Below are 14,711 nucleotides of genomic sequence, written 5' to 3' on the forward strand. Positions count from 1 at the left end.
GGACGTAACAGTAAACTACGTCCAGTGAGACGTGAATTTAAATTACGGCTGATAGGGTAATTTACAAAATACATATGGAGAACTGTGGGGGCTTTAAACCTTTAACCCTATTACGTGGGGGCTTTAAATTACGCCTGTGGGGATTTAAACCTTTGACCCTATTATGGAGAATTATGGGGGCTTTAAATTACGCCTGATGGGGTAACCTGTTAGTCTTGTTCCTCTACAAAAGTGGTGATCCACTTTTTTTTTTCCTGATCGCCAAAATCCTCTGAAAACCACCACCTTTGCTTAAACCCTCAGTTTTTATACCTTTGACCCCATGTAACCGGACTAATAGGTTAAAGCCCCCCTTAGGTTACCGATAAATACAGGTCTAATCTATTACCCATATGTGAGAAGTGGATCACCAAAAAAGAGGAACAGTTCTTATACCTCTACAAAATCGAAACCTGAAATTGGTGAGGGATGGGGCGTAGTTTAAAATTACGTCTCATATAGTATAAGGCGTAACTAAAAACTGCGCCCGATTTCAGGTGTATTTTAAAATTACGTCCCATCGGGCGCAATTGAAATTTACCGCCTGGTTGAGGCAGAATTGGAAGATTCCGCCCGATATCAGGCGCAAATGTAAACTACATCCCATCGGGCGTAGTTTAAAGTTCTGTTTCAAATAGACGAACCTGTTATTTCCGCCTGATTACCAAGCGCAAATTAAAATTACGCCTCACTCGAAACGCAAATTAAAATGCTACGCAACACGATTCCCCTAGTTGACGTCCTTTACAGGCTTATAAGTTGTTTCAACCAAAAGAAGACTTTTTGACTATTCTACTTCTAACAGAAAGCCTATTTTATTTATCCTTAGAAAGATATTCAATCATGGTATTGAAACCTATATTGTTATGTGGGATCTCATAGAAAAGAAAATAACAAGAAAACTTAACAATTAGGAAAACTTACTCTCTTCAAAACTTATACAGATGAATAATCAGTTTCACCTCACAAGAACGATCTGATCAAGTCAAACTAAAAGTGATATAGATATTTATTTTGTTGAATCACATAGTCTAAGATAATGTGTACCTTGTGATTTCTATCTAGCTTGTTTCATATCTATAATTCTGATACTACAACAATCAATAAGAACAAGATCTGAATAACAAGAACTATCAGGTAAAACATAGTATGACCGGGCTTCACGGATCCCTTAATGAAGTCTTTCAAAGTCGTAACCTAATATAGTTTCACCATAGTAAACCTAAGTTTTTAGAGGACGACTCTAGCTATAATTAGGACATAGATGGGAAATATGGATTCGATTTTCGAACTTTTTTTTAAAGATTTGCTACGTTGATTAATGGGAGAAAAACATAGGGTTTCAGATTCCACTGCTTCTAATGGTTATATGCAATACTTAATTTCTCTAATTTACTGTCAAAACTACACAAGGCAATATTGAACCCAATATCATACCTTTGAATATTTATCATTAATGAACTAAAAATCGGCTCAAGTCGATAATCAAAAGTCTAATTTTCCTTCGCTTATAAAAGATGGATAGTTTAAAAACTATCCAAGACAATTAAAATGAAGCATATAAGAAGAGAAAACTTTTAAGCAATTAAAACTTAATTGGAAAGTAAAAATTAAAGAAAATTAAACACTAAAAAATACATCTTAAAAGTAGTTTCCTCCTCAACCCCGGTAAAAAGTGTTATCCATTACAAAAGAATTAAAAATAAGAAACGAAAAATAAATGAAAAATTCGAAAACTAATATTATTGCTCGGACTCCGTTCTTGGATGTTAAAATTGAACTCCCTTTCCACCTGCTTCCACCACTTTGTATAGTTTATAAAGGAAACCACTTTCATTTTTTTATTCCGATTACTACATCATCATCCAATGAAAATACTCACGTGTTGATATGAAATAAAATCTTTCAATCAAAATATGTCATGTGTCAAACTGCAATCAATATATTAATTATTATTTCCAACCATAAATTATAATATTCTTTCTCAAATCTTCATATATTCCATTACTCCACATTCATAAAAAAATATTTTCTTCATTAAACAATATCTTCAAATATCCTTTATAATAATTAATATCTCGCATAAGGTCTCCGCGTGCCGGGCACACTTTCTACGCACGTCGTGGCACAATTCTGCACACGATGTAGCATGCGTATCACACTCTCATATCCAAATAATTGGATCAATAATTCTTCATGTTTCCTTTTGGGCCTAGCCTATTAAATCACTTCATTTCTCCTGCAGAATTCCGCATTTTATTCCATAGAGCTTTATTTTCAAAAAACTTCAAACTAAATCAAAAACCATTAAATATGTACAAAAAAAAAGAATCAAATAAATGTAAATTCGAGTAGTAAATATGTAAGAATTAAACACTTATCAACAGAAACGCCATTGATTGAGCTCCTAATGCGCAGGAAGTCCTCTATTTTTTATTGATGAAAATTTTTAAATAAATCAGGCTCATGAAACTAGTTTTCATGTTTATGGATTGCTTTGTATTCTAGGAAGCTAGCTAAACTTCTCTCTATATATATATATATATTTTGCATAAAAGCATGTGAGAAGTTTTCTTTGAATGACAAAAAAAAATTTGTGCACGAGTAATGCACCAGGCATTTTGCTAGAGAGCCATGGTTAACTGGCTATGGAACCTTCGAGAATAAGTAGAGTAATTATGACAAGACCGAATCAGTTCATGAACTGTCAAAAAATTTTGTGAACTCAAATTCGTTTCGTAACTCAGGAACCTTTATATTTGGGAAAATTCGCAAATTATCTAAACAGTACATGTACTTGGAAATAAAAGGTATATAGGTTCGTGAACTGTTTTCCATGTTTATGAATGGCTTTGTCCCAAAGAAAGCTTAATTTTTTCCATATAGATTGTACATGTTAACATGTGAGAAGTTTGACTTGAATAACAAAGAAAATTTGTGCAACAGTAAGCATACGTGACACGCCAAGTTATTTGCTAAAGAACAATGGTTAAGTAGCTCAGAAATCAACAAGCTTAAACTGGAGTATAATATTACCAGTCTGAAATCATTTAGTGAACTATCCAACACAGTTTGTGAACAAAGATTCATCTCGTAACTCGAGAGCTTTTTGTATTTAACTAGTTTGCGAACTACCCAAAACAATTAGCGGTACTTGAATACAAAAAGGTATCCAGGAAACATTCAGAATCAACCAGTTAGGGAAATGCATAAATCAGTTCGTGTATTATTGAAAGAAATAGTATCCATGATTATATGAAAATCGACCAGTTTTCAAACTGGGAAAATCAGTTCATGCACACAAGTTATTTAAGATTTATTTACTAAGTATTTATTTTTATAATTGCAATCTTGTGAACTGAGTAAAACAATTTGTGAACATATGAATTAACTTGACTACTGCTCCTTATTGCGTGAATTCCTCTTTACAATATCCATCATAATACTAAAATCATACGACATGTCTCAGTAGATAGAAAGCTATATAATATGAGTAAATAGGATAGTCAGTCTCCACATACCTTTGTTGATGAATTTTCCGTTGACGTCGTATTTCTTTATTGATGAAGTTTCTGTTGACGACGTAGTTCTTCAGTCTTCAATCTTCAATGTCGATCAATGAATTTTGATACTCAACTACCATGCTACATTCCTATTACGTGACCGAACTTAGTTAACTATAAATCAAAACATACTTTTGATCAACCAAAATTAACAACAAGCTTAATTGACTTACCAAAACTTACGAGTTTGACCAGCAGGCAGTTATAGATCATTGCATTTGAATTTTTAGGAATACGTATCATAATAATCGGCTGTGGTTGTAGATGCTTTTATCCACAATGTTGACAGGGATTTTATTTTATTTATTGAGAATTTTTTTTTTAACAAACAGAGTAAACAAAACACCATAAAAATCGACTCACACAAAAAGTGAACCCCTACTAGTCTTGTTCGGCATTGGCCTACCGGACCCACACCCAAAAACTGTGAGAGTCGGTGTATTTTGGTGTTTTTTTGCGGTTCGTGTAGACATGTCATTTTAAGAATAAAAATTAGATCGGAACTATCCCTTTGTGTTTTCCCCATCTTTAACATATCATCGTTAATTTTGAACCATTATTTTTATTTTCAGTTTCTTCTTTCTAAGACCCATCTTTGATAATTTCAGATCAAATTTCCAAATCAAACACTTTAGTAGAAAATCGAGTTCCACAAAAATTATTTTCGTTTTCATTCCAAATTTACTTTCTCCATTTTTGAAACATAAGAAACAACGATGTATAATGGTTTTGGTAATGAGTTTTGAATTGTAAATTTTTGTAATAAGTTTGAGAATTTTAAAGGTTTATGATATTAGATTAGATGAGCTATACCCTAGTTAGTAATTTCGCGAACCATTCCGAATTCGAATTACACAGACGAACTATTCAAACACCGAACCTGGTTCGCGTATTATATGGACATTTCGAATTATTCGCAAATAATCCAAGAACATTTCATTCTATTTTTTTATGACGAATTCAGTGGGAATTGAACCCATGACCCGTAGGTGCTAAATAAGGCTCAAACCGTTGAGCTGTGTCACTTGTTGTTGGGTATTTTTAATATATAATCTATACAACACACAAAACTTGATTTAAATCATGCTTTTATTTCAATATAACCTTAAATCCACTTTCTATCGATTTGATATATGTCGAATTTTTACTACCGAACTCATATCTCAAAAACGAATTATACACGTACGTATGCCGTTCCGAACAACTGTTGAACAATGAACTGTTGACCAGATTTTTGAACGAATTCGATCTCTTTGAATCTGTATAATTCATGTACTTATGCCGTCTAGAACTCCCCTCCATGCCCCGAATTACTAACTAGGACCTAGACTTAGCATTTAATGAAATCTATTATTTACCATTTAGATCGGACAAATGGAACTAATTATCTGGTACAGCCTCTGTCGTGGATTCCCTTACAGGTAGGTGCGCTTATAGTGATGGCCGAGAAAATTTGAACTACGCAAAACATATACCAAAGTAATTTCCATACGAATGGTTGGGATATATATATATATATGTTTAGAAAACATAGTTTTGTAATATTATATTAAACTTAGAGAAATAGTATGGTGGTATAATTTTGGGCTCCCACACTGTAGATTTGGGTTCAAGTCTCACCCAATGCATTTGAATATGTATATTTATATATCTATAATATTTATTAAAATCCGGGAAAGCGGGGTCTTGGGAGGTCTGCTGATCGAGAAACTTATTTTTTGTTGTTTTAACTTTTGATTTCCAAAACGACTTTTCAACTTAATATTCCCTAATTAATTCTATTAATTTTTGGTGATTAAAGTGTTGTCGTTTTATCACTGTTATGGAGGATTTGTAGTGCACACTTATTGCGAAATTTATTTTCATTAAAACCGTATTGATGTTTTTTGAGTTATATAAGAAAAGTCCATTGAGAAGATGAATACAGTAGAAACTCTTTAAATTAATAGCCATGAGACCAGAGAAATTTATTAATTTAGAGAGATTATTAATTTAGCGAGTTAAATTTTAGATTGTGCAAGCCTAGTTGGGATCATCAAATGTTATTATTTTAAAGAGATAATTAATTTAACGAATATTAATTTAAAGAGTTTCTACTGTATATTGTTTTTCATCTATTTTGAGTTCTAAGCAAGTGTTAGAGAGAGTATTTGTTAGTTCGATTTCTCATAGTGCAGAGAAATCGAATAAGAGAGTCATCAACTGTTTTATCCCATGGAGTTTTCGACAAAAATTGACTGCTAGCACAATCAAGAGACAAAGTCACGAAGCACCTTAAAAATAGCAACCTAGTCCACAACTCAACTGTTTGAGATTTTTTTTTTTTTTTAATGTGTGAATTTTTTGTCTTGTTTCCAAGACGAACCATTAGCAAAAGTCTAGGCGATGGAAGTACAAGAGATTGTTCGTTCAAGAAAGTGTAATGGCAGGATGTCCACCCATCTTATTAGTTATTTCCCGTTTTAACCAAAAAAATCTGCAATGCTATTTTCTTGGGGAAAAAAGAACAAATAAAAAAGAGGTTTAAGTGATGTGCCAGTTGTTATGCCTCATTTAAAATGGCTTGGCACTGCCGTTTGTAGTGTTATCTTAATGGTTAGGTCTCTAGACTTGGTAGTGCCCTGGGTTTTTTTTTTTAATATCCTAGACAAGCAGTCCCTAAAGATTTTTTTTTTGATGGGCCATTTTTCGAAGGAACATGGGGACGAATGAGAAGTTCATATATGTCTTTGATATTAATTGATAATCATGAATTTTGTTTCCAAAATATAAAAGAAATGTATTTTTGGAGAGGAAATTGGATATCTTAATTAGTGTTTGTATTTTTGGAAACAGAATTCATAGAAATAAATTAATATCAAAGGCACATGTCAACTTATCATTTGTCCCTTATGTCCCCTTCAAACAGCGCCCCTATCAAAAATTTACCCGTCCTAGACTACATCCAAACTCCTTAAATTGGAATGGATTTCACTCCTTCAATTGGAATAGATTTCAGCAATTACAGGATTCGAACTCCTACCTCCTCAGTGAAAGGGAGTATACCAACCACCAGACCATTTGGTGATCGGCGTGCTACCATGGTTAAAAAGATAAAACAAATAATGTCTAGATTTTCTTAACCATATTTGAAAAAAGAATATGTAACAGCGTAGCTATTTGTATTAGCTACTTGAAGTTCATCAAAGAGTTCTTTAAGTATTGAATGAGGAAGCATTTTGTGTGTTTGCCTTCGTTACTAGTAGCCGTACTAAATACGTAGTATTTGGAGGGAAGCACGATCATCGTGTGCCCGCTGAGGGCATAAAACGTATGGAGGAAAATGACGAAATTGTTTGGATTGTCTTTCAAGTTTCAACTCTTTATCCAGAAAAGAAAAGGAGAAAAACGACATTGTGAAGTTTCCCGGACACAAACAGAAACGGGTTTTCTTGTTTTTTTTTTTTTTTCTTTTGCAAATATCACCCTAGCCCTGATGGCTGCTTCCTAAAAGTCTGTTCTTCCGTTCCATCATCACCTTTGTCTCACTTGCTTTCCGTTTTTTTGAATATTTCCAGATCGCCTTAACACTGCAGTTTGGTACTCCCTCCATCCCTACTATATAGGCGAAGTTTTAAAATTTTGTAGTTTTTTATTAGGTAGACGATTTTTCAATTCCAAGATGGATTTTTCCATAAATTACCCTTATTTATTATAGATAGTTATCACCATAATTAAGTTAATGTGTCCAATGTTGGAAATTGTACAAAGGATAAGACAGGAAAGATGGTGTATATGTAGGAAATCAAAAATTTTCTTATTCTAAAAAAAAACCCTACTGCTCCACCTATATATTAGGGACGGAGGGAGTAGTATATTTGAATCTAGACTATCAATAACAAGTGATCTATATTAAATACTGAACGAACTTAAATTCCACAATATTCGACACACTTTTGAATTCGGGATGGAGGCACGATCTAAGGAATGGGTGGGAAGTTACCAATCGATGCATGTTTAAGGGAGTGTAAAAGGGTTAAAACGACTAAAAATGGGCCAAATTAGCTTAAACCGAGCCTGAGAGCTCATATTTCGGGGTGCAATTGCACACCCACCTTTCAATGTGGCTCCATTTCATGCGTTTAATTTTGTTAAAGACTTCCGGTATCCGTTACAACAACTTGGTGAAATCAATATATTAAGAGATACGTAGTGTTGGGCTCAAGAATATGTCTTGAGACCATGTTTTGAGACCACCTTGGACAGTCCATTTAGATGGACTGACTTGGACAGTCTATGTAGAGAGTCCGTTTCTGTACGTAGCAATCTTGAGACCCAAGTAATCGGTCTCAAGTCGGTAGGTTTAGGGTTTGTATCTTGGAACCCAAGATGAGTCTTGTATAAATTGAAACGTGATGAATGAATGAAACACAAGGGAATTACCAAACTTAACATGGCATCACGAGCCGGTTAAGAACCCTAACAGAAACAATGGAGGGTGAAAAAGGATCATCCAAAGGGAAAAATATAGAGTATGATATGCAGAAGAAGAACCCAGTCTACCATCTAGGATCAAGTGATGGTCCAGGTATCATCATCACGCCGATTGTTCTAAAGGGGAGTAACTATGAAGAATGGGCTAGAGCCATAAGAAGATCATTGATAGCTAAAAGAAAGTTTGGTTTTGTTGATGGAACAATCACGAAACCTGAAGATAGTGACCAGTTGGAAGAGTGGATTGCTGTCCAGTCGATGCTTGTTTCATGGATTAGCAACACGTTAGACTCATCAATTAGCTCGAGCTTGGGAGACTATGATGATGCAAACTTGCTGTGGACACAGTTGAAGAGAAGGTACTGTGTTGTGAGCGGAACAAGAATCTGTCAGTTGAAAACTTCGTTAAGTGAGTGCAAACAAAAGAAAGCGGAAGGTGTAGCTGAGTACTTTGGGAGACTCAACAAGATATGGGATGATATGATGACATACATGAAGGTACCTCAGTGCAAGTGTGGTAATTGCACTTGTAATATCGCATCACAAGTAAGTACGTTGAGAGAAGAAGACTTTTTGCACTATTTTTTGATTGGATTAGACTCTGTGTATAGTTCCGTGCTAGAACAGCTGTTGGCTAGAGACCCGTTGCCATCAACATATGTAGCATACCAGACAATAGTCAACTCGGAGCGTCTGCGTATAGGAGAAGTATCTATATCCACGGAGGTACATGACAATGTGATGGCATTCAGAGTGCAATCTGATCAACGTCAGTTTAACAATACATATGATCCTAACAAGCATTGCAAGTACTGTAACAGAGATGGACACTCAGAGGATGGGTGCTTTCAACGTATTGGATATCCAGAATGGTGGGGAGACAGACCTAGAGGTGGAAGAGGATCTGGTAGAGGAGGCAGAACCAATGGCAGAGGGCGTGGTGGCACTAACTTTACCAGTGGTAGAGGAGGTAGAGGACAAGGTGCAGGCAACCAGGTTCGAGCACACAACATCAACATATCAGATGCAAGGCAGTCAGGTGGAGCATCCTCATCAGAAGCGTCAGGTCTGACTGGAGTCACAGCAACACAGCTTCAACAGGTGCTTGAGTTTTTAAACTCCAAGAAATCCACGCCTCAACTCCAAGGTAAGAAGAATAAAACTGTGTGGATTGTAGACACGGGGGCAACAAATCATGTTACATATAAAAAGGATAACATGATAGAGATAAAAGATATAAAGGCATGCAATATTGGACTTCCAGATGGGAAGTCTGCATTGTCTAAGAAGATAGGAACTGTTATTCTACTTGGGGGATTGAGACTAGAGAATGTGCTTTATGTGCCTCAGATAACTTGTAACTTAATATCGGTTACACAACTTATTGATGAGAAAAGATGTATTATCCAATGTACTAACAGTTTATGTCTTATACAGGACCGGTTGACGAGGAGGATGATTGGAGTGGCTGAGAGACAAGGTGGACTGTATATTTTCTGTGGTGTGCCTTAAGTTGAAGTTATGGCTGTTACTGGAGATACGTATGAGCTATGGCATCGGCGTATGGGACATCCGTCAGAGAAAGTGCTGCAAAAGTTACAAGGAATGAGTAGGTTAATAAAGAAGAATAATGATGCTTGTGATATCTGTCCACGAGCAAAACATCATAGGAGTAGTTTTGCTAGTAGTTTCAGTAAATCCAGTTGTATTTTTGAGTTGGTTCATATAGATTTATGGGGTCCGTATGAGACTCAGTCATCATGTGGAGCACATTATTTTTTGACAATAGTAGATGATTTTTCAAGAGGTGTGTGGATTTATTTGCTTCGAACCAAAACTGAAGTTGAACAGACATTTCTTAACTTCATTGCTCTTGTGAAGCGTCAGTTTGATAAAGAAATCAAAATTGTCAGAAGTGATAATGGAACTGAGTTCAATGCATTGCGTGGATACTTTCGAACCAATGGGATAGTGTTTGAGACATCCTGTGTCGGTACACCACAACAGAATGGAAGAGTTGAGAGAAAACATCAACATATAATGAATGTGGCAAGGGCTTTGAGATTTCAAGCCAATTTGCCAATAAGGTTTTGGGGGGAATGTACATTGACAGCTGCGTATTTAATCAATCGCACGCCTACACCTATTTTAGATCATAAAACTCCGTATGAGCTTTTGGAAAACATCCCCCATATCATCAGTTGAAGGTATTTGGATGCCTGTGCTATGTGCATGATCAAAGTGGTAGAGGGGATAAGTTTGCGAGTAGAGGAAGAAGGTGTGTCTTCCTTGGGTATCCGTTTGGTAAAAAGGCGTGGCAAGTATATGATTTAGACACGAAACAATTTAGGGTGTCAAGAGATGTAGTCTTTTTTGAACATCAATTTCCATTTAAGACTGAGGTTGTATCGCGTCATGGCGACTGAGATGATGCAGTCGAGATTTAAGACTTCATCTGTGACTGATCCACAGGTGTATTGGCTGAGAGCTTCAGTACAGTCCTGATGAGTACTGGAGTGATGATGAAAGCAAGAAGAAGTTGTATTAGCTCCTCAAGGTGGGGATACAACTGAGACGGACAACGTGGAGTTTCAACTGAGACAGGCAGCACTGATGGTTCAGCTGAGACCGAGGATGCTGCTCCTTCTACTGAGACTGAGGGTGGTGTTTCAGCTGAGTCCGAGAATAAGCAGCATGCAGAAAATGTTGCTTCTCGCAATAATTGTTTGATGGTGAGATGGGTAAAGGGAAGCGTCAGAAGATCCCTTCTAGCAGACTAAAAGGATTTGTGACGCACACCAGTCTACCTCATCCTCATTCTACACAATCATCATCCTCAGGTACGCCTTATCCTTTGACATATTATGTTAGTTGTGATAAATTTTCTGCTGTGCATAAGAAATATCTTGCAGCTATAACAGCTGGATCTGCACCACGCAACTTTAAAGAAGCCATGAAGCATCCAGGGTGGAGGAAAGCCATGGAAGCAGAAATCCAGCTTTGGAAGAACAAGGTACCTGGGAATTGCAAGAATTACCGCCGGGCAAGAGAGCACTAGGAAGTAAATGGATTTACACGGAGAAGTACGATGAAAATGGGAAGTTGGTCGATTAAAAGCACGCTTGGTGATCTTTGGGAATCATCAGGTTGAAGGATTGGATTATAAAGAGACTTTGCACCAGTTGCAAAAATGACAACGGTACGTACTTTTTTAGCTGTCGCAGCAGTTAACACTGGGAAGTACATCAGATGGATGTACATAATGCATTTCTTCATGGAGACTTGGAGGATGAGGTGTATATGAAGATACCACCTGGATTTGCTAAGGGTCAGACAAATATGGTGTGTAAAATGAAGAAATCATTATATGGTTTAAGACAGGCTCCTCGTTGTTGGTTTGCCAAACTATCAACCTTGAAGAAATACGGCTTTAGGCAAGCATACTCGGACTATTCTCTTTTTACTATGACCAAGGGAGACATACAGCTTAATGTCTTGGTCTATGTAGATGATTTGATTATTGCGGGGAATAATCTAGTGGAGATTCATACATTTAAATCATACTTGGGACAATGTTTCAAGATGAAAGATTTGGGAAAATTGAAATATTTTCTCGGCTTGGAGATAGCTCGTAGTAAACAGGGTATTTATATATGCCAGAGGAAATATGCATTGGATATTATCATGGAAACGGGTTATTAGGAGCTAGACCTGCTGAGTTTCCAATGGAGACTAATCATCGTCTGGCTTTGGCGCAGGGAGATTTGTTTGTTGATGTTGAAAAATATAGACGACTAATTGGTAGACTGATTTATTTGGCCGTGACTAGACCTGATCTTACATACTCGGTGCATACACTGTCTCAGTTTATGCAACAACCGAGAATCGAACATTGGGAGGCTGCACTTCGAGTGGTTCGATACTTGAAGAATCCTGGGCAAGGCATTTTGTTGCGCTCTGATAGTAACCTGAGTTTACAAGGGTGGTGTGACTCAGATTGGGCAAGTTTCCCTTTGACTAGACGTTCATTGACATGATGGTTTGTTCGTCTTGGGCATTCCCCGGTGTCTTGGAAAACAAAGAAGCAACCAACTGTTTCGCGTAGCTCAGCTGAAGCAGAATATCGATCCATGGCAGCAGCAACATGTGAGTTGAAGTGGTTGAAACAATTACTTGGTGATTTGGGGGTTCGTCATCCACATGGAATGCAGCTCCTGTGTGATAGTCAATCAGCATTATACATCGCTCAGAATCCAGTTTTTCATGAACGAACCAAACATATAGAAGTGGACTGTCATGTTGTTCGAGATGATATAGTACAGAAGATTATATCCCCTTCTTACACTCCTACGGCGGTGCAATTGGCAGATATCTTCACCAAATCATTAGGGAAAGCTCAATTTCAAGGTCTTTTGTCCAAGATGGGCATTTGTGACCTACATGCTCCGTCTTGAGGGGGGGGTATTAAGAGATACGTAGTGTTGGGCTCAAGAATATGTCTTGAGACCATGTTTTGAGACCACCTTGGACAGTCCATTTAGATGGACTGACTTGGACAGTCTATGTAGAGAGTCCGTTTCCGTACGTAGCAATCTTGAGACCCAAGTAATCGGTCTCAAGTCGGTAGGTTTAGGGTTTGTATCTTGGAACCCAAGATGAGTCTTGTATAAATTGAAACGTGATGAATGAATGAAACACAAGGGAATTGCCAAACTTAACACAATACATTACGTCCATCACAAGCAATCAACAGCTCAGGTGACGCCAAGTGTCAAAAAGTCTAGCTAAACCACAAATAGGACTTCATATATCAACGGCCATTGACGCTTCTGTACGCAATTACAATTTTTTCCTTCTAAATACTAGAATCAGCTGGTGCATTTTTTTCTCTATATAAAGCCTTCCCCACCCCTGTGAGGCGCAAGTGTAAGCCTACAAAAACATTTTTTCTCTTTAGTTTCCTCTTATGATCATCAACATACACCACAATCAAAAATGTGTGGAGGTGCGATCATCTCCGACTTCATTGAGGCTCGACGAGGTCGGAAAAGGACTACTCAAGACCTCTTGGCCGAATTCGATATGTTCTTTGACAACACTAGCTCTGGTGGTTTGAACAAGCAAGCTAAGGTAATTTTTTCTACTAGTATTTGCTAAGTTTCAAGTTCCCTCTGATACTGCGCTAAAATATTTAACCAACCTGAATTCAGGGTTCAGATGAAACGAACGAAGGCTCGGTGAAAAAGTCAAAGCTTATGAAACAAGGAGGTAGGGCAAGGAAGAACGTCTACAAAGGAATTAGACAAAGGCCATGGGGGAAATGGGCAGCTGAAATTCGAGATCCCCGGCAAGGTGTTCGAGTTTGGCTTGGTACGTATAACACCGCTGAAGAAGCAGCAAGAGCTTACGACGCTGCAGCCAAGCGCATTCGAGGTGACAAAGCCAAACTCAACTTTCCTGCTGATCAACAACACTCAGAACCATTGCCGCCGCCGCCATCAGCACCACCGTCCAAAAGGCGATGTTTGAGTTCCGGGTCGACTCGTCAGAGTTATTATGAACCAACTTTCATGCCTCTTGAAAAATAGTTACAATTTATATAAGATTTTTAGTTTTTTTTTATACGAATTTTGGTACTCTACCAAGTAAACCAGTATCCATTAACAACCATGTAGCTTTATGTTTTTAGCCACTGCATTTTTCTTTTTAACAAACTTTCATATATATTAGTTTACATTTGTCATCAATCATATCAAACAATAGAATGCGTTACGAAAGCCAAAAGTGTTCTTAACCATCCTATGGTAGGGCAGCGCAGGTACTTGTTGTTAGGCATCTTCTGTATATCTATATACTACTTTCTTTAAATTACTCTTCTATATCCTTTTAAGTACAAATGATGATTTTTCAAAATCAAGTACAATACGTAAAGGACATCAAAGACAAGGTTACAAACTTACAACGTAATAAACATTGCAAGCAGATATTGTATTGAAAAAAGAATTAAGAACATCGAAAGAGTAACAAATGCAAATAGAAACCCAACTAAGTCATAAAAGAGTAGAATTTAATAACATAAGAGAATATGTAGTGTGAAAATTGCACGTATGAGGTGTACAAGTGTTAGAGAATTGAGTCGAGAAAATTCATATCAGTATATAAACTGAGTTTTTCTTGTAAATTATTTATCTTTCCATTTCATCAAGTCATTTGATTTAAACCATCACAATAGAAATGTAGACGTTCACTCAATTTTATCAGAATCTCATGTTTATTTGATAATATTTTTTCTAGAGAAGATAATTCTCGTAAAAGAGAGTTTGATGCCCATAACCCATTTCAAGTGTTCTTGTACGAAGAATTTCTTCGCCACAAAATAACCAACGAAAATAGAGGTTATGGAGGCAAAAGAAAGTTGTCCGAAGAATACTCAAAGACAACAAATAACATAGGAAATACATAACAAAAACCTACGAAACTACAAAAAGAAAATATAATGCTTCAAAAAAGAAGCATAAGAGAGCCTGCACAAACTTCGATCCTCTATCAACTAATAGTATGGAACTATTTTTCTTTTCTGATAATTATGGGTTAAAACCCCTACCTCCATACTGGGAGGGAACATTCCAACCATCA

At 36.7% G+C, this 14,711-nt stretch overlaps 2 protein-coding genes across 2 annotated transcripts; both read left to right on the top strand.

Moving 5' to 3' along the window:
* The first annotated feature begins 11,728 nt into the window (after window positions 1-11,728).
* LOC113345217 (uncharacterized mitochondrial protein AtMg00240-like) lies at window positions 11,729-12,112 on the top strand. Its single transcript, XM_026589022.1, has one exon. The coding sequence runs from the start codon at window positions 11,729-11,731 to the stop codon at window positions 12,110-12,112; it is 384 nt and encodes a 127-aa protein (XP_026444807.1).
* Window positions 12,113-13,016: 904 nt separating this feature from the next.
* Window positions 13,017-13,663, top strand: LOC113345218 (ethylene-responsive transcription factor RAP2-3-like). The gene is made up of 2 exons (XM_026589023.1): window positions 13,017-13,205; window positions 13,286-13,663. Exons 1-2 carry the CDS (start codon window positions 13,071-13,073, stop codon window positions 13,661-13,663), a joined length of 513 nt encoding a protein of 170 aa, XP_026444808.1. The 5' UTR covers window positions 13,017-13,070.
* The last annotated feature ends 1,048 nt before the right edge of the window (window positions 13,664-14,711 follow it).

This window comes from Papaver somniferum, unplaced genomic scaffold (assembly GCF_003573695.1).
Source record: "Papaver somniferum cultivar HN1 unplaced genomic scaffold, ASM357369v1 unplaced-scaffold_81, whole genome shotgun sequence".
NCBI classification, from domain to species: domain Eukaryota; kingdom Viridiplantae; phylum Streptophyta; class Magnoliopsida; order Ranunculales; family Papaveraceae; genus Papaver; species Papaver somniferum.

What these genes read in the sequence shown, in the direction of transcription:
- LOC113345217 (XM_026589022.1), top strand. Translation starts at nt 11,729, where the DNA reads ATGCCAGAGGAAATATGCATTGGATATTATCATGGAAACGGGTTATTA.
- LOC113345218 (XM_026589023.1), top strand. Translation starts at nt 13,071, where the DNA reads ATGTGTGGAGGTGCGATCATCTCCGACTTCATTGAGGCTCGACGAGGT. An exon ending in GTTTGAACAAGCAAGCTAAG is followed by an intron (nt 13,206 to 13,285) that starts GTAATTTTTTCT and finishes ACCTGAATTCAG; the next exon opens with GGTTCAGATGAAACGAACGA.